The 23,579-nt window shown below is 46.1% G+C and overlaps 1 protein-coding gene across 15 annotated transcripts in view; it reads right to left on the bottom strand.

The window, feature by feature from the left end:
• Positions 1–23,579, bottom strand: part of PHLDB1 (pleckstrin homology like domain family B member 1) — a 390,210-nt gene that overhangs the window by 252,303 nt on the left and 114,328 nt on the right. For all 15 annotated transcript variants that reach the window (XM_085645850.1, XM_085645851.1, XM_085645853.1 and 12 more), the window contains exons 2-3: positions 15,902–16,013; positions 5,603–5,726 (exon numbers count right to left, since the gene is read on the bottom strand). In XM_085645850.1, coding sequence (XP_085501976.1) covers positions 5,603–5,726; positions 15,902–15,964 — 187 coding nt within the window. In that variant the 5' untranslated portion in view covers positions 15,965–16,013. The remainder of the gene's footprint in view (positions 1–5,602; positions 5,727–15,901; positions 16,014–23,579) is intronic.

The raw sequence follows: 23,579 nt of genomic DNA, 5'->3' as shown, positions 1-23,579 counted from the left end.
GCTGGACTGTTCCCATGAGGCACAGGGTCAAGACTGATTTGCATATGGCCATGTCTGAACTGGGGTGGCGTGGTGAGCAAAATAACGATGGATTAAACCCAGATCTGTGACTGGGGATGAATGTTTTGCCAATGTGCAACATTCCGTCCATCATCTTGTGTGTTTTGGACCCATTGACTTTGCCAATGTTTTTGTCATTTTGTAGGTGAATTTACCATGCAAGCACACATCTACAAAATGTATTTATTTGTCGAGTTTTGAATAGTGTGAACTTGACCCGAAGGTATCAGAGCGCTTAACAGCATGTGCACATCCGTCACAGCATGAGTTACAATTGTAAGTATAGATGTATAGTGAGCGATTGAAAAAGAAGGGTGCTATAAGCTTCAGGAAATACAGGTGATACAGTATCGGGGTATATATGTACGACGATAAGTGAGATCGATATGGAATATAAATATATATAGGACACTTTAGAGGTAGATACAGTACATATATAAATAGTGCAATACAGATTTAGTATAGCAGCAAGTGTACAGATATGTGGAATACATAAAATATATAATACAAGTACGAGCTAGATATTGAGGTAGCCAAAGAGGGTGTTGTGACGGTGAGGGGGTTAAGGCACAGTTTTCGCAGGGGTAGCGCTGCTCAGATATGTTTAGAGGTTGTGGGAGGGTTAGCCAACCAATCAGTCTCATGGTTTAAGGGAGGGAGTTTAAGAATTTGTTGGAGAGGAGAAGTTTCAGTTTCTTCTTGAAGTGAGGATGTGATTGCTTGTCCTGTAAATCTTGAGGTAGCGAGTTCCATACTCTAGGAGCGTTCCTGGAGAATGAGCCGGTGCAAGATTTCTCTTTCTTAAATTTTGGTGGAATCAGGTGAAGACTGATAGAGCTCCGAAGAGGTCTCCCTTGTCCGGCTTTTGGTCATTTATTTGCGAGGTAGGCTGGTGTTTCAGTATATAGGGATTTGTGGGTTATGCACTTTGTTTTGAATATAGCTCTTGCATCGTTTGGGAGCCAGCTGAATTTCTTGAGGGTGAGGGTAATGTGATCGAAGCATCTCTCCACTGACAGTAGTCTAGCCGCTGTGTGGAGTGCGGCTTTCAAGGGGGCTAGGTGTGTTTTTGGGGCTCCTACAATCGTTGCGTTGCCATAGTCTAGCTTGGGAAGGACTAGTGGTTGAACTACAGTTTTTAGGTCCTCAATGGGGATGAAGTGTTTGACTTTTTTTTAGGTTTTTAAGCGTGTAGAAGAAACTTTTAGCAGAGGCATTAATATGCTCAAAATGATGCAGTGCGTTTTGAAGTGTTTTTCCTATTTTGTAGCTGATGAGGGCATGGGGAAGGAACATGGACGGCGAGGAGAAGCAACACAGAAGACAAGGGAAAGCAACACAGAGGCCAGGGGTGGGGGAAACAACACGGAAGGGGGTAGGGGAGTGACACAGACAGTTGGAATGGGGGCGGGTGGAAGCAACTAGGAAAGCGTAAGTGGGGGAAGCAACGTAACATAGAGAAAGAACAATGTGCAGTACAGTGGGGGAAGAAAAGCACACTTGCGAGAGAGAGCAACATGGAGCTGGTGGGGAGAAGCACATGGCGAGAAAGTAATGCGGGAAGAAGTACACTAGGGCGAGCGCATCATAAGGAGGGCAGTGGAGAAGCACATGGGTGAGAGAGGGCAACACAGAGCGTAGAGGAGGGAGCAACAGAAGTAAATATGGGAGACAGCTGGAATACACATGCTCTCTCATGGAGTGTTTAACCAAAAAGAAAAAAGTAGTGCTTGAAAAGCAAGCAGTGGGAGGACACAAATAATTGGGTGATGCTCCAGGGGAGGGAAACCCCACACAAACCAAGAAACATAAAAAGCAAGTAAATCAGCGTGACAATAAAGCTAATCAATGGTAAGAAATTTATAGGCTCTAAGCCCACTGTAAGCTGAAAATAGGTATTTTCACAAACAGACAACTTGTGCTGCCTGGCAGGAAAGTACTAATCATACGTACACAGACAAAAACTACCCAACAACAACTGCAGACATGGAGAGTGTCCAGATCATGTGTATAGAAACAGAAACTGCCCATCCAGAGGGGCAGATGGAGAAGTATCTTGAGCTATGCACTGACATAATTACCCAATCTCTGGGGCTGACCTAGAAACTGACCAAATTATGTATTAACAGATTAAAACTGCTAACCACAGGTGCAGAGACAGCAACAGCACACATTGTGGGTACAGAAACAGAGATAAATAATTATTGGCAAAGATTACAGGTCTGTTGTTAGACCCCAGCCATATCGCTTTGTCAATGCTTATTTTGTTTTATCATGGCTGGCGAAGCTGCTGGGTCCCTGACAATTTGAAATAAAATGGCTAAAAGCAAAAATACTCAAAAAAGCACACATTGCCCTAAAAGTCCCTGGCACTTAAGGGAACTAATTTTCCTGTGAATGTGATCCTTGTGAAAGGGCAGAAGCCAGTAATTCACAGTGAAGTCAGCCTATCGCTAAAGACGGCTCACCCACTGCCCTATGCTGCCCGATGTATTGATTGGAAAAAATAGGCATGACACAAGAACAGACCAATAGAGAAAAAGGGCTGGCTGAAAGCCCCTATTAGTAAGCATATTACATAGTGTTATCAAAATCAAAAGGTTTTGGGCAACGTCGGACCTAAGACAGTGCCAAGCCCCTTGTTCAGAGATATAAAAGGCCCAAATCATGGGTGGAGAAAAGAACTGGGTCGAATCCCAATGCTGCCAAAATTTTAGAAGTATATTTTAAAATCAAGGAGAGGGACACACATGTCCTTCGCCAGAAAATCCAACGGAACAATTCCACCAAGTGTTCACCAGGAGCATACGCCATGGTGCTGGTTTGGAGCACTGTCTACCAGTTTCACTCTATGGGGAAAGCACATACTACAGAACACATCTGCTAAAGCCCTACACTACTACTTACTTACACAGCATTATACAGCATTCATGAAATTACAGTTGGGGCAGTGGAGTCCCCAGGACACCTGCACAAAATTTAGATCTCATAGGATGCCTGACTGCGTTCCAGGACATCTGCACAAGTCTTCAAGCTTGCAGAGTACCTGACTGTGGCACAGAACACTTGCACAAGACTTCAAGCTTGCAGAATACCTGACTGTGGCACAGGACACTTGCACAAGACTTCAAGCTTGCAGAATACCCGACTGTGGCACAGGACATTTGCACAAGTCTTCAAGCTTACAGAATAACTGATTGTGCTCCGGGACATTTGCACAAGTCTTCAAGCTTGCAGGATACCTGACTGTGCTCCAGGACATTTGCACAAGTCTTCAAGCTTGCGGAATACCTGACTGTGGCACAGGACACTTGCAAAAGATTTCAAGCTTGCAGAATACCTTACTGTGCTCCAGGACACCTGCACAAGTCTTCAAGCTTACAGAATACCTGACTGTGCTCCAGGACATTTACACAAGACTTCAAGCTTGCAGAATACGTGACTGTGCTCCAGGACATTTGCACAAGTCTTCAAACTTGCAGAATACCTGACTGTGGCACGGGACACTTGCACAAGACTTCAAGCTTGCAGAATACCTGACTGTGCTCCAGGACATTTGCACAAGTCTTCAAGCTTGCAGAATACCTGACTGTGGCACAGGGCACTTGCACAAGACTTCAAGCTTGCAGAATACCTGACTGTGGCACAGGACACTTGCACAAGACTTCAAGCTTGCAGAATACCTGACTGTGCTCCAGGACATTTGCACAAGTCTTCAAGCTTGCAGAATACCTGACTGTGGCACAGGACACCTGCACAGGACTTCAAGGTTGCAGAATACCCGACTATGCGACAGGACACCTGCACAGGACTTTCCAGGCAGAATACCTGACTGTGCTACAGGACACCTGCACAAGACTTCAAGCTTGCAGAATACCTGACTGAGCATCAGGACAGTTGCACAAGTCTTCAAGCTTGCTATATATCTGACTGTGCTACAGGACACCTGCACAAGACTTTAAGCTTGCAGAATACCTGACTGTGCATCGGGTCACCTGCATAAGACTTCAAGCTTGCTATATATCTGACTGTGCTACAGGACACTTGCACAAGACTTCAAGCTTGCAGAATACCTGACTGTGGCACAGGGCACTTGCACAAGACTTCAAGCTTGCAGAATACCTGACTGTGGCACGGGACACTTGCACAAGACTTCAAGCTTGCAGAATACCTGACTGTGGCACAGGACATTTGCACAAGTCTTCAAGCTTGCAGAATACCTGACTGTGCTCCAGGACATTTACACAAGACGTCAAGCTTGCAGAATACCTGACTGCGCATCAGGCCACCTGCACAAGACTTCAAGCTTGCAGAATACCTGACTGTGCTCCAGGAAACCTGCACAAGACTTCAAGCTTGAAGAATACCTGACTGTGCTCCAAGACACTTGCACAGGACTTTCCAGGCAGAATACCTGATTGTGCTCCAGGACACTTGCAAAAGACCTCAAGCTTGCAGAATACCTGACTGTGCATCAGGAAACCTGCACAGAACTTTAGGTGCAGAATACCTGACAGTGGTATAAGACACCTGCACAAGACTTCAAACTTGCAGGATGCCTGACAGTGGTATAAGACACCTGCACATGACATCAAACTTGCAGGATGCCTGACAATCACCTGAAACCCAAACCACAAGCAAATGTTCTCCTGGTGCAGACGGTGAGACCAGAGACTGGAAACTGAGACAGTCAGACACAGACCAGACAACACGCCCAGGCGTTCAGAAGTGTGAGAGAAGCAGCGACTGAGATTTTACTTTCTCCTACACCACCCCACCTACAAAGACATTCGGGATGTCTATTGTTCCCCTTTCTACCAGGAAAATTAAGGCCTCCTGCAGAAGCAGAATTGGAAACTGCTGCCTCATTCTTGGAAAGGATGCACAAAATGTCCGTCAGTGTCCGAGAAAATACAAGAGAGAAATGAAAAATGCTGGAAAACATGTCATGCACCCACTTAGCTCTACATCCCACGAGGGGGGTGCGGGTAGGCAGTTCAATTCCGAGCGGAGCCCCCCCTCCCCCTTACACCCCCCCCCCCCCCCCCCTTGACTTCCTTCTTGTTTTCAAATAAAGGCTGTTCGTGCCTTTTAATTTCTTTGGCACATGTCCCCAGCAGGCAAACAAGCTAGTCACAGGTCACGACCTTTGGCCGCTTTCAACCGGGTCATATCCTCGTGGATACCCCTCCTTTCTACAGTCTGGTATGGGACCTGGCCCCACCCACCCCCAGTTGTGTTTCTGTATCTCCTTTACCTCTCTTGCTCTCTCACTCGTTACTATCTCTGTCTCTTTCTTTCTCGCACACACACTCTTTCCTGCATCTCTCTTTAGCTCCCTGTCTCTATACCTTTCGAGCTCCCCTCTCCCCCTATTTTTATTTCTTTTTCTGTCCCTCCCATCCCTCCTCTATTTCTTTCTCTCTCTCTCTCTCTCTGTCGTTCAAAGAGTAATTCCACCCGATAGTTTTCAGCCACTGCCCCCTAGTCCCCCGGGTGGACCGTGCTGGATGGCTGAGGGTCCCCCAGCGTGGGTACTTACCTTCCTCCAGGGGCAGGAGGGTGATGGCTGTGCTCAGTCGACCACTGCCCAGGCTCACCAGGTGAGGCTTTTCCGTCTGCACTTTCAGCCCTTTGCCTGTGTCGATGAAGTCCAGAGGGGTGTTCTAGAAATAACATCCAAAAACACAAATTAGTATGAAGTATTTACAAAGCCAGTGATCTGGAATTGCCTAAACAGTGATTTTTTTTTTTTATCCCTTTCTGTTTTTTGCAAACATATGCAATGCAGTTTAAAGGTAAATAGAAATAAAAAGTAAAATGCTACTGTCTAAAGGTGGCGTGTACATGTTTGCAAAAAAAGTACGTAAAAACACATCACAAATATCAATAAAAAACAACAAATGAGAACAGAAATGAAAACAGAGTGGCCTACCAGCCCTGGGGCTGTAGTGGACTACTTTCTAGGCGTAGGTACACATGTTCTAGGGAAAACTACCTCGCTCACACAGAAAGGAGCCAGTGGCTGAAGTGGGCTGACCCACTGCCCAATGCTGGAGCCTGTAGTGGGCGGAAGCAACATGTGAATGGCACTTGAACAGACCAATGGATGAAGAGGAATCCCCAAAAGACAGCATGATAATATGCCACCGTAGGAGACTGCCAAAATATGAAACAGAGCAGTGTGTCCAGGGGCCACAAATGGGCACTGCTGGGAGCGGCCTCACTAGGGAAATGGTGAACGGAGACAAACTAAAGCAAGTCCAGAAAGTACCACACAGGAACTGTGCCAGCAGCTGCCACACCAGGACAGCACCAAGGTGTGCCACATCAGGACTGTTCATGAAGGGTGTCGCTGGGCAGTGCTTGGGGGTGGGCATCCAGGGGCAGCCAAGAGAGACCACATCAACATACAGTGTCAACAAAACTACATTAGGACCAACGATGCTCACCCTGAACAACTGCAAAGAAGTGGCATAGTGTGGTAGGGGCAGGAAATACTAGATCAGGGAAGCGGCATCTGGTGCCACAAGCCGGTGCCTAGAAGAGGTGCTTCCCAAGGGCAGTGACACAAGGTTCCAAAGCTTGGAAGTCCAATGATGTGCACTTATCGGGGCTATAAAATGGCGCATCACATCTAGGCAGTGCCAGGGACTTACACAAATAGTCCTGGCAGCCACATGGGAAACAAGATGAAAGAAGAGGGCTCTCCCAGCAGCGCCCACTCTTGCTGAGCAACAGAGCGAGATGGGGGTGCACGGTCTGGCTCCGCGGATGCCTCTTGTGATCTTGTAACCGTCATCGTCGAACTTTCTGATAAGCTGGTTGGTGGTTAGCGCTTTGAAACTGTTTTTTTGAGACGCAGCGCTCGGCAATCGTTCTCCGATGCGTGATAACTCCCCTAACCTGAGAGTCACGCAGGAGGGAGTAGCTCTGCTAGCGCGAGCTCGGATCCCGCCGAGAGGCGTGGTGAGTTAATCTTTAACGTTGAAAGGGATTCTCAGTCTCACATTTCTCTATAATAGGATTAATAGGACAACAAACACCCCTGGTGGATTTACAGACAATCCCATAAGGAGGGCTTGGGAGGTGAGAGGCGCGGTGAGGTGTGCTGGGCAGGGAGGTGAAGGCTGAAGGAATGTGTCTGTCATACCTCATCCTCTTTATTCTACATCCCCACCCCTGCCTACATTCCCTTTGCCGGTCTTTGCCTCACTATTCCAATTCTTCTCCATTCCCAATCTGCCTCTCCCTTTCTAGCAGCGAGAATCCCGCATCCATCCACCCATCCACCCACCCATCCTTCCATCCATCCATCCACCCATCCATCCATCCATCCATACATCCATCCACCCATCCATCCACCCATCCACCCATCCACCCACCTATCTCCCTACCTATGTATCTAGGCCTCTCCCCTCCCCTCATTCTCTCCTTACCCCTTCATCTAACTCCCTTCCCTCACCTCCTATCAATCCCTTAACCCGTCCACAGACAACCGTTTTCCCACTGCTTGAAGTATGTTAAAAAATCAAGTGCCAGTGCTCAATGGATTTTCCAGCGGGCCATCGCAGCTCACCCCCCCTCACCCCCCCCCCACCCTTACAAATGAAATTTCCATGGCTCGCTTTTCATCTTCACACATACAAGAGGGGCATTTCAAGCTTTAAGGGGGGCCTCAACGTGCTATGTTCATGTGTTTCATAACTTTTAAAAATACGTGGAACTGTAAAACGCTGTGCCAATATTAAACAAGCATTGACATAGCCAATAGGTCTCGCCTTTGGGGTGTTATGCGTTTTTTATGTTTTATATTATTGTATGTGAAAGTTTTAACACATTTATTAGGTATATTGTAGAACTGCATTGATAAGTACTTAATTAAAGTGTTATTTTTGTACAACTAAAGTGCAGGGTACATATGAACAATACTAATAAGAGTGTAGCAAAGTAAACTGGCAGAATGCAGAAATGCAATGAGAAAACCGTAATGTGTGTGCATTATATGTATTACTCTGTAGTACATAAGCACTTTGTATACTGCTCAGTACTATGTGCGCAGCGCTCATTGTGTGTAGTGCAGTATGCTATAAACACTGCACTGTGTGTGCACAATACCATTTGTGTATTTTGTGTAGTACACTGTAGTATGTGTCTATTGTGTGAACTGCTTTGTACTATATATGGAGCACTTGTGTAGAAAACGTTACTATAAATACAGCACTTTATTGTAAGCACTGTACAGTTTGCGCATTGTGTGTATTGCACTGTATTATGTGTTTAGCGCCCATTGTGTGTTGCGCATTGCACTCCATGAATAGCACACGTAGGTTGTCAGGCCTCCAAAAGCTGGTAGTGTCTTTTATATTTTAGCACGCAGCCGGAGTCGTGGTGACCCTGTTTGTTGGCTAGAGACAAAAAAAAATATTAGATCAAAGGGGGGAAGGGTTATGGGGATGGATAGGCAAGCATGTGGCATATGAAGGGAGAGTTGGATAAAAAGGATGGCGCAACAGAGGAGTGGGGGCAGCTGACGCGGTTATGGACGTGGGCAGCTTTTTCATACAGCTCACGCCAAGAGAAAAACAAGTGCAGCATTTATTTGCAATTTTTTTGTTTTATTTGAACTTACCGATGTGCGTACCGGCAAACCCTGCTTTAAATTAAGCCCCCTGGCAAAGTGAGTAAAAAGAATACCTGGAAAGTTAATTAGGGGAAAAACATTTTGCACTGTTTTGCGTCACTTTTGTGACGTAAACACGGCGCAAAACTTAGTAAATCTCCCCCATGCCTTTCAGAGGTAGTTACAATGCGGGAGGCGGTATTTCCTAAAAGGGTATTGACACCTTGACTTGTGCCGGAACTGGGTGGTAGGATTTGGCATGCAGTGAATGGGGAGGCAGTAAAATTACGTTCCAAAATACAGTACCTGCAGCTTGTGCCTGTAAGCATGCAGAGGATAAAGGAACTACGCTGTAATCCCTCACGAGAAGCCATTCAGATTGTCACCGAAACTACAGTGCTGAAAGCAGAGAAAGCAGAGAAGCGCTGCTCAAAGTCAATGAGTGCAAAACTATGTCCTAAAATGCAGGAGTAGGACCCAGGGCTGGACTCGGGGGCACATCCACCATTGGTGCAGCAGGTGCAGTGGCACTGGGGCCCACACCCCTGATGGGCCCATTGAACCCTGATAATGCTGTGTTTTCTTTCCATGCTTGCACCATAGCCCATGGCATCCTTGATAAACTACTGGCTGGACTTGGGGCTTCCTACCGCTAGGCTGCAGATTCTGCTGTTTCTGTGTGACTGACGTGTAAGCTTTCTGCTTTGGCACAATGAGTGAATACAGAACAGTATTGAAGTTCCCAATAGCTTTCCAGGTGTCTCTGTAACCTTTCCTAAAGCAGACCTAGAATTTGATGTTGTTTTCTGTGAAACAGCAATCACCAAAGTCAGTGCTTAATTTGTAAATGAATAAGTGCCGGGGCTCTCGTCGGGGGGCCACTGCAGCTTGCACCACACATTGCCCCTGCGCACTGCCAATGGCAGTACCAACACAGTTACTAACCATCACACTCTTACAAGTGTGGCAATTCATACTGTTCCAGGCCCCCAAAGCTATAAGACTGGCTTGGGAGGCAGGTATTAGTCATTGTAAATGTAAACTGAACTAATAATCAGCTGTTGTTGTGCTCATACCGAAATTAGCTAGACAGTGCCACCATGCGGCAGACTGTCATAAGCCCCGGTGCTGGAGCACCGGAAACCACCGGCTCAAATTAAACACTGGCCTGGGTCTATCCTGTTACTCTGCTGCCTGTGTAGACAGCCGCAGCCCGTGCAGGTAAGAGCGGTGGGGTGGTTGGGACGGGTGAGGGGGATTTCGAGAGACAACGCAGAGGGAACATTTATTATTTATTTAATTTTCCCTCTGCGGCGTCTCTTGTAACGCCCCCCCCCCCCTCCTGCTCTTACCTGCACGGGCCGTGGCTGTGTCTAGAGGCACATAGCTGCTTCGCTCTATCAGTGGGGGGCTTGGGACACAAAAAAACTGAACTGCAGGCAGTTTATGTCTTACCCTTTTTGACACAATGCATCTCCAAATCTGTTGTATGATTCCTCCAGTTGCTCTGGGATTTGGAAACTATGCTCTACTTTCATTGAGTGAGGTCTGGACCTATCTCAGTCCTTAAACTGAAAAATATATATACAAATAAATGCAGGGTCCAAGGTTTTTCTTATTAGACACCTCATGTCTCTTTCTTCTACCATCCTAAAATTCTATTGCAGAAAATTAGATCAGGCTCACTGGAGAAATACATTTCATTTTACTTTTTGAATAAATCTGCTCCTGCCCTTGTTACTTTTATAACGAGGATTGTCGACTTATCTTTGAGTGCGGGCATTCTCCCAATTTATTGGAAGAAAGAGGTGGTTAGGCCTCTACTGAAAAACTGCAATTTAGATAGGTCAAATTGGGATAATTATAGAAAGATAACTCTGTTATCAGAAATAGGTAAAACAACTGAAAGGACAGTACCTAAACAGATCCCTTACATTTTAGAAGATGAGGGTTACCATGCATCTGGCTTTAGGCCTGGAAGAGGGATTTAAACCACCATCTTTAGACAGCTTGGGCCTCATTTACGAGGTTTTGGCGCAGGGCAGCGCCGCAAGGAATCTTGCTGCGCTGCCCTGTGTCAAACGAAAAGGGTAGGAATGTACTGTATCTATAAGATACGGCGAATTCCTGTCCTTTTCCCCTGCGCTGGACCACCTTGGGCTGCCATGCGCCGACGCAGGCACCCTTGCACCATGATGCAAGGGTGCCTGCGTTGCGGGTTGATTGATTTTGTGCAGGAAGGGACACCTTTCTGCACAAAATAAATCAATTAAGGAAAATGAGAAGAAATGAAAACATTTCTCCTTGTTGCGCCTCCTTACCGCCTCCCCTGAGGTGGCATTAGAATCTGACGCATTCCCAGGTTTACAATTCCTCGTAAATCTGGGAATGCTTCAGATTCCATGGGTGTTGCATGGGAACACCCACAGCAACACCCATGGAAAGCCCCTTTCACACAGTGTTCTGCATGAAAGGGGCACATATTTACAAGGCCATGAAAAGCCACGTAAAGTGGCTTTACGTGGCCTGTATGCATGCTGTGGCACATTGTGCCACCGGACACCCTTTATGTCTTGTTGGAGGTAAAGGTGATTCTGCTACATTGTCCCTGTTGTATCTGTTTAGCAGTGTTTGATACAATGGACCATATGATCACGATTGAGCGTCTCAGTGATCTAGGTTCTAAGGGTAAAGTCCTCAAGTAATTAATTTTGTTTTGGAACAACTGGTGAGGAATGACAAAACTAGACTGGAATGACTCATTCAGGCTCCCCCTTCATTGGGACCTGCCAGCACTGCTGTGACTAAAGTGAAGTCGCTTGGAATTTATTTAGACTACCTCCTGCCTATAAACCTACAGATTATGGCTCTAACATATTGCTTTTCTTAACTTTACTCAGCGGTTCTTAACCTTTTGATTTCTGTAGACCCCACTGAATCATTACCGGAAACCAGGGAAACCCACTAGGTCATTATTGGAAGCTGGGGACACTCGGCCTAAGCAATTTCTATGATCTAAACTTCATAACAATACACTAAAATACAAAAACAAGTACACACTAAACAAATGCTTAAGTGTCGAAATAATTTGTTTGATTCACAATTAAATATAGAAAAGGTTTTCACAGTTTTAATTTTGCTCATTTATTTGTATATACTTTATTATTTTAATGTATTATTTTTATTTTTATTTAATTTTGTAACAGACGTGGACCCCCTGAATAGACCTTGCGGACCTTCCCAGTGTTTCTCGGGCCACAGGTAAGAACCACTGCTTAAGTTCATCAGAAAAATCCTCAGTTTTTACCAATGCATCTGCACAAGCTGGTAGCATCAGCAAGCATTTTATATAAAGTAGATTAATTGCATTTGGTCCTTTTTGGAAGATCTTTAAATGCATTGTAGGGCATTCAAAACCTGGACGTATGTATAGTCTTTGGATCTCGAAAATATGACCATCTTTTGCAAACAAGAGTTGACCTGCTTTGGCTCCCGGTCCGACACGGGATTATTTTTAAAGCTCCGTGCTAGCAAGAAGCACCACTCCCGCTTTTGTTACAGGGGGACGATATTGCAGCACTGCTGCAAAACTGCCCATGCCCCGTGACAAAACCGGCCCCCATCCCCACAGGCACAAAACCGACCCCCACCCCTCCGACCCACCGGGGAAATGCCCGGTGCCCGCTGCGGCCAGTAAGACAAGTCAGACTATTCCGGGTGCCCACCATTACAAGGATGGTTTACTGGATCTGCGTAGGGTTTTGAATGGGCAGGAAAGTGGCACTCAGGCTAGTTCGCGGAAGAGTGTTTGGAGCTAAGAATAGTTGCGGTGCAGCCAGGTTAGGGGAAAAACCCAGATAACCCCTGAAAATACGTGGGTGCAGACCCACATTGAAATTGAAACAGAGTCCTAGGCACACGTTTGGAGTAGTACTTAAGGGTATTAAATGCACGGTAATGATACTAGAAGAATTTTTTGTACAGGTCGACACCAGTAGGTTCTTATTGTTGTAGAAATGATTTAATCAATGTCTTCGAGTGTATCAAATAAGAGTACCAGCTGACACGTGTTTCGTCACCTGGGTGATAACCCGTGACTCTTCAGGGCTGGGAAAGACATAAAAGGTGTGGTATAGTACAGTATAAGCGATATACGATCATTTACTACATGTAGGAATGGCAAAAGTAAGGTGACAAATTAGAAAACACCTCTCTAATTGTGGAAACCCTATAAGAATCGTGAAGGAAAAAGGGCACAAATAAGTGACTTCACTGCAAAGCACACGGGATAGGTGCTTATCGCGGTCGGGTGAGTAAAAATAAATAAGGAAAACATATCACTCCTCCACGTATTACATATCATACCAAGAGGCATTAATGAGTCAGTGTAGTAAATGTGTAAGTGGGTGAGATAAAAGTGACATCCTCATAATATAAATATGTATTGGTACACTGGATAAACGTCAAACAAAGGAAAAGTGAGGAGGAACTCTTAAGCAAAAAAATTGCAAGAACTCAAGAAAGAACAGAGAAGGGTAGTGGAGAGAAATGGATATCAAGTCTAAATGGTCTCCCACCTTGCCAGGTGGCAACCCCGTAGACACATTCTACAACTTGGTCTTAGAAGACATAGATAGATATGAGAACAAGTCTATCAAGACAAAACGGGTAACCAGAGATAGTTTAACCAGGAATGAGCGACTGGCCCTCAAAACATTAAGCACTGACCAGGATATTATCATTAGGGAGGAGGACAAGGGAGGGCATGTGATTATCATGAATAGAACTGACTACCACAATGCGACACTCACACAACTACAAGACACCACTTGTTATGAAGTACTCAAGAGCAATCCCACAAGCGCACTGACCCTCCTAATCAATAAACACTTGGCAGATTGGCAAACCCTAGGCCTCATAAATGAAGATGAGGCCCTTTATATGAAAGTAGCGAGACCCACCTTTCCGTGGATGTATACCCTCCCTAAAATACACAAACAGGCTGCATTCCCTCCAGGCCTAGACCTATCGTGTCAGGTATAGGGGGGCCCGCAGAGAGACTGGCACAGTACGTTGACTTGTTCCTAAGCCCAATGGTCAAGAATCTCCCATCATTAATTCAGGACACCAAACACATTCTAGGCATCCTTGCTGACGTTCAATGTCTACAACAAAAAGAAGCTACTGGTGTCGACCCGTACAAAAAATTCTTCTCGTATCATTACCGTGCATTTAATACCCTTAAGTACTACTCCAAATGTGTGCCCAGGACTCTGTTTCAATTACAAGGATGGTTTGGTGGCAAGTATTAGTCCTTTTTAATATATATTTAATGAATAAACAACAGTTGTTTTGCTAATTTCTAAATTAGGAAGACAGCGCCATCATGTGGCAGACTGTCATAAGTGTGGGTGTTGATAATTAAGTGTCGTGCCGAGCAACCACTGACTCAATTTAAGCACTGGGCCCACAAAAATGTGTGCCAGTGCCCACACTTGCAACCACTGGCACAAATTAGCCACCGCTCTAAATGTGTGCCAGGGCCCACACTTGCAACCACTGGCACAAATTAGCCACCTCTCTAAATGTGTGCCAGTGCCCACACTCGCAACCACTGGCACAAATTAACCACCGCCCTATCTGCTTCCGTATATTTTTTGGAGCCTCTATTTTTAAAAAGTCCACACTGTACAATGCATGTTGTACTTTAGTTGACCCAAGCCCCTTTATCAGTGGTTTCTATAAGAGTCTGCCTCAGGGTCGGACTGGAAACCAAAATCAGCCTTGGAAAAAACATTCACAGCAGCCACACATGGCAGGAGGCAGCGACGAGGATGGCTCAAGGGGTTTTCATGGTTAGGGTGTTGCAGCCTATCCTGCTCTGAAGGCCCCCCCCACACATACACACACATCCTACAGCCACAGTGGCCACTCTAGCCCTGCTCTGCCTGTGTGTTCTACAGTCTCCCTTCCAAACTTCAGACCTGGTTACTGTCCTGCGGATCAACCACGGCTACTTTGAATCTGTTCCCCACTGCAGGCGACAACTACAAATCCGTCATGGCAGCTGAGCTTGCTACAAGAGCAACTGCCTACCTTCTAGTTTTCAAGCTGGTTTTATTTTGTCTCTTGTATATTGTTGTGATGCTGTATTTCTGTTTTTACGCCGTGTTATCTTGGGCAGTTAGACTGTGCAGAGGTGGAAATGCTGGAAATAACTGCTCAGGTTCCTGCCTCTACTCTGGCCGCAGCGCTTTAAGAGGCTTTACTCTCTGTTGCGGTTATATACTACGCTGCAGACACATGGGGGGCTGTGAAGGCCATCTCCTCTGCCCACCTGCCATGCCATCACTGCAAACAAAGCGCACTTGGCCATGGTGCCAAGTCAGGCCCCGCATGTGTTGTGGGGCGGTCGCGTATACGTAAATGTAGATTCCGCCACCCCATGTGTCAAATGTGAGTGTGGGTAGGTGTGCGCTTAGGCCATGGTAAGCACATGTGCTCCATACGCCAGCTTTGAAGTGTTATTGTATTGTGTCATCATGTAGCGCTTCATAGACCTGTATTGTTTTCCTGGGCGCCATTTCAGATTGCATGGCTGAAAAGATGCTAGGCTCATCTTGGTCACATGTTAACAAAACTTGTTTGACTTACTAGGACGATAAGACATGTTTCATTGATCGGTGTGTAAGAGTGAGTGTCCACTGAGTATATATGAGTGAGTGACAATTGGGTGGGTGAATAAATGATGAGTGGAGGTCTAAGATGACGTTTGAGTACTTAAAAGTGATTAGTGAGATGTGACTGTGGGTGACAGGTATGTGTGTAAAACTGTGGGCAAGTGAGTGATGAGGGAGTGCACGTATGTAAGGCAGAGTGACGCGAGAGAATGTAAATGGCAAGGAATATTGATTGAGGGAGGGATGAATGAGGGATATCCTCCGTGAGTCAATGGCGGGTTACTTGGCAAAAGGATGAGTGAGTGGGTAAACGTGAGGGTGAGCATGGTGTGCACGCGAGATGGACAAGTGTGCAATAGTGAATGACGAGCGAGTGAGCCAGAGTGGACGAGTACGCGTGTGTGCAGGTGGAAGTGACTAGAAGATAATGAGTGTGCAAAAGTTTGTGAGGGTCCCGATTGCAAGAATGAGGGAGTGTGAAGCGGGGCTGTCGTGCTACTGATGGCTCCTGCTGCTGTGGCACAGAGTCTAGACTCACCTGATGAAAGAGCGTTTGAGTTTTCCGTGGTGAGCCGAGGACGTCCCTGTTCATGGTTTCCATGGCGACGGTATTTACGGGGCTGTGACCCTCTGGTCTCCAGGGACACCGGCTGAGGACACAAAGGTCAAAGACGGAGGTTAGTGTACTGATCTGGGAAGGCGACGTGGAGAGCCACCCTCCCGTACAAGAAACCATGGAGACCCCCTCCCTCAAATAAAACACACAGAGAGACCCCATAAGAAGCCATACAGAGCACCCTTTCCCCTCCAAGAAGCCATGCACAAACACCCCTCTGGGATGAACCCCTGGAGAGCACCCTCCTTCAAGGAAACCATAGAGAGAACCTCTCAAAATGACTTGGACCCCCCCCTAAAAAAACACATGGAGCGCCCCTTCCTTCAAGAGACCCCACTACACCCCCATCCCTCTAAGAAACCACGGAGAGCTTCTCGCGCGCACCCCCTGACAGGAATGCGAAGTGCACAGACAGGAATGTGGTACCTCAGCTTTACTGCCGCTCCCCTCCCCCAGAGGACCAATAAACCCATCCGCAAATATCTGCAAACCTCGGGGGGCCCAGCACGGAGTCAGGGGGAGGCAAGGCCACCGCATTATGCACGCCAATTGGGTACATTCTAGCTACAAGAGAGCGACTGGTGAGGGCCACAGGCAGGGAACCCTAACAACCACCTCTCAACCACTGCCATCCATCACTCATCCTACCAACAACGACTCACCTACCGCTAAAAACCGCAAACAGTAACATTATACAATACACAACCTCCGCTCACCCAATCCTACTCATCATTCCCCCATCAACAGTGCTTAATTTGTGCCGGCGGTTTCCTATGCTAGGAACCTGCACTTAATTGTCAGCTCCAGCTCTAGTGACAGTTCACCACATGGGGGTGCTGTCTTTTTTATTTTGAGATGAGCACAACAATCCTGTTTATTAAGTGAATACATTGCAAATGAATAATACCAGCCTCTCATGCCATTATTATAGCTTTGTGTGGCCTGAAATAATCTGAATTGTCACACTTGTAGGAATGCAACGGTTAGGTGTTATATTGGTATTGCCGTTGGCTGCCCTGGCAGGGTATGGATGGTGCATGCTCCGGTGGCCTTCCGAGAAGGACCATGGCACTTCATTTTTTGCAAATTAAGCACTGCCCAGCAACAACCACCCCTCCCACCCACCAATCATGGCACCAGTCACCCATACACCCTAACAGCCACTTCGAGTGACACATCATAATAACACCACCCACAATTCACCAACTGTCATCCATCACTCCTTCCACCAACCAGCCACACACTTAACTTCTCCACATATTGCTTACCACTCCCACCCACCTCATCCGACCAACAACTATCCACCCACCACTAACAACCACACAGAGTGACACGCTAATATTTCTAACTATCTCTCACCCACTACCCACGCCACCAAACACTAGCCATCAATCTACCACGAACAATCATCCAGAGTAACACACTTCGACACCCAGCCCACATATTCAGAGTGATGCAGCATTCACCCACCGCACCATCAATCATCCCACCAAGAACCACCACTAACAACAATCTTCAAATCCCCACCTACTGCTCTCCCACTATCATTCACCCAACCAACTACTAATAACCACACATAGAGACAAACTGTGACACCCAGGCAGATCTCTCACCTACTTCCACCCATCATAACACCCACTCAGTGACAAGGCCCATCGCTCCACCAAGCACACTCTAAATCCACTCTGAGTGGCACACTGTGAACACACAGCTGTCCACCATTCATCCCACCACCAACCACACACAACATCAGGACTGGGGTGCTTTAGCAGAGCTGTGGGTGAGTCCCTGGGCCGGGACAACTACATCTCTTGGGGATATCTGCAGTTTTTGCTAACGGCGCCTGCTACTGCCTCTGCTTTCGTTAATTTACATTTCACCTCTACCCGCCTGGCACCTGTTCTTTGTGCCATGCTTGGCGTCAGCACACATGCAGAGGGCCCTCACTACAGACTGGCACTTCTGTCCTGCCCCTAGCCTTATAGAGCCCTGCTGTCTCAACCAGGGGAGTTGACTGCAGGATGATGTGCCCAGCAGGCAGGCCCAGCAGGCAGGCCCCAACCTGCGCCCGCACATTCCTGCTTTAGAGCCCTGGGGGCTGAGGGACAGCCCTCGAGTGGCAGGGAAGAAGTGAGAGAGGTGGGGCGGGAGGGTATTCTAAACTAGAGGGATGTTTACAACAACAAGAGAGAAAGGCAAGAAAAAGAGGGCTCAGGAAAGAGTAAGCATTGACATAGCCAATAGGTCTCGCCTTTGGGACTTTGTAAGTGTTTAGCCATGCAACAGTTGATGTTGTTGCACCAAGGATATTGTGCTGGATAACCAAACATTTATAAGGTCCCAAAGGCGAGACCTATTGGCTATGCCAATGCTTGTTGAGAGTTAGAGCTGTTGGCATTGTAAATAACAATGTCTTTTACCTTGGTGTTTTGGTTTGGAGTGTAGTGGATGTATGAACAGAGACGTATCTGCAGCACTGCCTAGAGGACTGGGAATGAGGAATTACAACTAGGAATAGAGAGACAGCTGCAGCCGTTAAAATGGACTTAAAATGTGGGAATTACCGACGGGACCAGAGAAGCAGCTGCAGCACTTTGTAGAGGACATAGAACGAGAAATTCCCAACGGGACCAGAGCAGCAGCTAGCAGCACTGTCTAGAGGACTTAGAATGAGGAATTACCACTTGGACCAGAGACACAGATGCAGCACTGCCTAGAGGACTTGAAATGAGGAATTACCAACAGGACCAGAGTAGCAGCTAGCAGCACTGCCTAGAGGGCTAAGACTGAGGAATTACGACTGGGAACAGAGACACAGCTGCAGCCCTGCCCAGAGGGCTTAAGATGTGGGAGTAATCAACAGGACCAGAGAAGCAGCTGTGTAGAGGACTTAGAATGAGGAATTTCCGGTGGACCAGCTTAGCAGGTAGCAGCACTGTCTGGAAGACTTAGAATGTGGAATTACCACTGGGAACAGGGATGCAGCTGCAGCACTGTCTAGAGGACTAAGAATGGGGAATTACCACTTTGACCAGAGACACAGCTGCAGTAGTACTGCCTAGAGTACTTGGAATGAGGAATTAGCGACGGGACCAGAGAAGCAGCTAGCAGTACTGCCTATAGGACTTAGAATGAGGAATTACCACTTGGACCATAGAAGCATCTAGCAGCACTGTCTTGAGGTCTAGGAATGAGGAATTACAACTGGGAACAGGGACGCAGCTGCCGAACTGTCTAGAGGACTAAGAATGGGGAATTATCACTTTGACCAGAGACACAGCTGCAGCACTGCCTAGAGGATTTGAATGAGGAATTACCAACTGTAAAAACAAATTTGGGAACCCGCACTATAACTTTAACTAGAAGGTTAATCACTGTATTCCTTTTATGGCATGCTGAAAAAGGGTCTTACTCTCTGATCATGGAGTGTGTGTAATAACTCTAATCGCTGCGTCCCCAGTTAGGGTTTGTCCCCTTTAGCACCGTGTTAGCCCCTACTTCCAGGGGTTGTTGAAAAATAATTTAGCTTGAAATAAGTTCAAATTCAATGTATTTATTGTAGCAAGGCGCATTCATCTTTATCCACCTTATCAATTATTGAATTATTTCCATAAATCATGATCTTCACAAACATGTTGCATTATAACCAAGGCAGTTAAATTGCATAATTTCATCCCGATGCATTTCGGGCTGAGGCCCTTCGTCAGGGAAGGGCAATTCTGTAAAGATATACATTAATCCATGAGGAAACAAATCTCCAAATCATACCTAGTTTCCCAACATCGCCGGGTGAGGTGACCACATAAACTGAGTGTGACATGATAGAGTGTGTCTAATCAAAACTCAACTGCGTACTACAGTGAATCTGTATATATAGTATAATAAAACAATTCACCTCAGTTCATGCCAAACAATTTGATCACTAATCAGCCAGCTCACACCTTTATGTTAATGAGACTGTTGCTATTGCTCATGCACTATCAATCACAGTTGTGTATATAACAGTGGGCTCCGTAGCAAGTCTTATATCACGACGTTTCATGCCTCTGCCACCCTGTTACTGTCATGCTTGGTGAAAAAGCTGACATCAGTTGGTGAACTCATTGCACAATAATACGTTTAAATCACCTGTGATTTGTCAATGAGCCAAAACTTTCCATGCGCATGCGTGGTTTTTATCAAACAGTAAGTAAAGTATTACAACACTGCGATGCTACATTTAAATCAACCGCTGTATTCTCAAGAGTCAAAGCGCTCTATGTACATGCATTTAGCTAAAACGTTACATGCACATGCGTGATCTTTATCAAACAGTAAATAAGGTATTACAACACTGCTATGGTACATTTAAATTAACCGCCGTATTCTCAAGAGTCACAACTACCTTTGTACAATCATATAGCCTCTTCAATCGAAAAAGTTCCATGCCTTACTTACTTAACGGCCGTCGACTAGAAACCTCAAACGAGTGTCTCCCGATGGTAACTCTCAGACTGTTAGCATGTGTGTGCTTTCAAAGCGCTTCAACATAAACAACAGACTTACTCCCAACAGTATTGTGGGGGCTATTTTGAAATGTGCAATCAAAGTGTACTATGACCCATGTATTAATCCAGAGTATCTATAAACATTAAGATATATGTGACGTAATAGTATGGTACTCACTGAATGTTACGCGCTTGTGCTCACAGAGTACTAACAGTAACCTAAATACAAAAACATAATGATATGTGGTCGGCTCTATGTGTGTCTTATGTGTGGTGTAGTAAACAATGTAGCAAAACCAAAGGAAATGATGGACGGAGTGTTGAACATTGCAAGCACTCACCCCCAGTCAGCTGATCTGGGTTTAATCCACCACCGTTCTTTAGCCCACTCTGCCACCCCAGTTCAGACATGGCCAAATGCAAATCAGTCTGACCCTGTGCCTCATGGGAACAGTCCAGCCCGAACTGCCAAGCCATGTCTTCCCTGGACCGGAAACAAGCTTCCTAGGACCGGTTTCTGGCATTTCAGCCGTCTTCAGCCAGGCTTGCTTGAATCCAGTGGCAAAGTGAGCAAGGGACTCACGTCTGAGCATACCCTGCCAACTTATGGCGAACAAAGCAAAACCAAAGGAAATGATGGACAGAGTGTTGAACATTGCAAGCACTCACCCCAAGTCAACTGATCTGGGTTTAATCCACCACCGTTCTTTAGCCCACTCTGCCACCCCAGTTCAGACATGGCCATATGCAAATCAGTCTGACCCTGTGCCTCATGGGAAGAGTCCTTTGGTTTTAGTAAAAAATGTAGCCAGAAAACTCACTAGGTGTAGCGTGCGTGCGCTCTCCCAAACGTTAAGAACAAGAGTGAGAACCATATTCTGTGTTTGAAAACCACTAAAGTTACGGGGGCTATCTTAGAACAGTGTATGAAGACTTAAGATGATACTAGAACAAGCATTGGCCGCGCGAGCGGGCGCAAGAAAATTTAGAATAAGTCTGTTACCGTTCCTGTGAAGTAGGTGGACACTTAGGGGAACAGTTTTCAGTGGAGACAACAAGGAGAAGACAAGACAATGTAAAAACACGGCAGGTTCACAAATCCAACAAGTATTGGCGGTGTGCGCGCATGCGGCCGCGAGATGCGATATGTGGTGGGGGAGGGGGAGAAGCGGGAGTTGTGTGCGCGCGCATAAAAGAAAAAAAAGGGCGCGAGTGGTGCGCGCGCGATGTCACCTCCGCTTGTGCATGTGCGCGTAACCGCACGCTTCATGCCAGCAAAAAGCATGTGGTAGGACTTTTCAAGGCCCACTACTAAATGTCTCGCAGAGCAGCGCATGCGCTGGCTCAGACGAGACCTAAAAACAGGAGAGCCTTTGAGAGAGGACAAGAAGGAAAGACAAAGAGAGGGAGGAAGATAGGAACCAGAGTGGAAAGAAAGAAAAAGAGAGAAAAATAACAGTGCGACTTTAGGGTAAACATTTTTTTAAACTTGTTTTTATTTCAGACTATTCAGCCATCAGCACACATTTTAATCACACGTAAACGCATCGTGCACAATTGAGGTCCAATCAAGATACAGTTCATGGGGTTAATTACCCTCCCTGGACAACCCAAATGACATCATGGAGTACATTTAAAAATTCTAGAAGCGCCGTACATCCCGGATAAGGGAAACAATTAACAATAATACAAAAATCTGATAAAACGTAACAATTACAACCTAGGCAGCAAGCGGCGGAGGCAATACATCATGCATATTCCTAAGAAACATAGACTGGCTCAACATTTATCTGTGTCCACCCCGCTTCTCCCTCTGGGTGGACCCATAGTACACTAGGTAGCAGGTTGACGAGGCCACGCCGTGCGGCGTCTCTCCCTATCCGTGGCCATACCATGACCCAGATTTAGTGAGGTTCCCGCCACTACCCATGCTTTCACGAAGACCACCGCCCCTCCAAGCAGGAAGGGGTCTCCCAACCAAGGGTAAAAGTTTAGGGCCTTATGTACGAACACATTTTCCCATAGACACAGAATGGGCAAAACCCTTTGATACATTTGGCCTTAAATTCTGAAAAGCTACAATTTGAATTGAAGTTTAAATACACACTGTGCAATTCTCATCAAGTTGGAAACTCAAAAGCTGGAAATGTTACCCAATCATTTTGTAGAGGTTGGTGTGTACAGCCGTCTTCCAGTCAAATAAGTACACGCTAACCCTATCTCCCCGTTCCCTAGCTGTAAATCTCTCCCTCTAACTCTAGGGGTGAGCTTGTTATTTTTACTTTGTTGAGAAGAACCCTAACAACTTACCCAACATTAACCTCCTCACTTTCCCCACCTCATTTGGGAAACAGCCATTACATTGCATGCATAACAATGCATGCGATTACAACGCGGTTGTTACAACGACCGCGTTGTTACATCGCAGTACCATTACAAAGCAAGTTGTTACAACAACTCTAAGCTAAGGAATAGTATAATTTACTATACCAACACCTTCCCTACTGTTGCATACACTGGAGTTGAAATAGTAAATTATACTATTCCAACATCCAGTGCCCCCTACAGCAAATCGTTGTAACGACTTGCGTTGTAAGGGTACTGCGATGTAACAACGCTGTTGTTGAAACAACCGTGTTGTAAACGCATGTGTTGTAAACGCATTCGATGTAGTGGAATATATTCCCTCATTTCCTTACCTGGTCCTAACACTTGTACTGAATCCTTATGCAACTGGTCTCCTTCACCCTGACCTCACCTCACCCCAACCTTTATGCTAACCCGTACCCAGACCTTCACCTCACATCAACCTTTACACTAAACCTTCTCCAACTGTCACCTTACCTTCACCCTCACATCAACCCTTTACACGTCACTAAACCATACCCAACAGTCATCTCACATTCACCCTCACATTAACATGACTTAATCTCACTTTGGTAACTCGAACTCTAACCTATTAGTCACCCTACAAGTAATCTTTCTGTATCTCTTGCCCTTACGTGTTATCTATTTAATTTACATATTTTGTAGAATGTCTTCATTTTTTTTTTTAAATATTTGGTTTCAAACTTCTGTTTTGTCAGCTCTTAAGTTAGGACTTTTTTTTTGCT

This window comes from Triturus cristatus, chromosome 3_1 (genome assembly GCF_964204655.1).
Source record: "Triturus cristatus chromosome 3_1, aTriCri1.1, whole genome shotgun sequence".
NCBI classification, from domain to species: Eukaryota; Metazoa; Chordata; class Amphibia; order Caudata; family Salamandridae; genus Triturus; species Triturus cristatus.
Note: the sequence above shows the minus strand (reverse complement) of the source record. Positions and strands in the feature narration are given on the sequence as shown.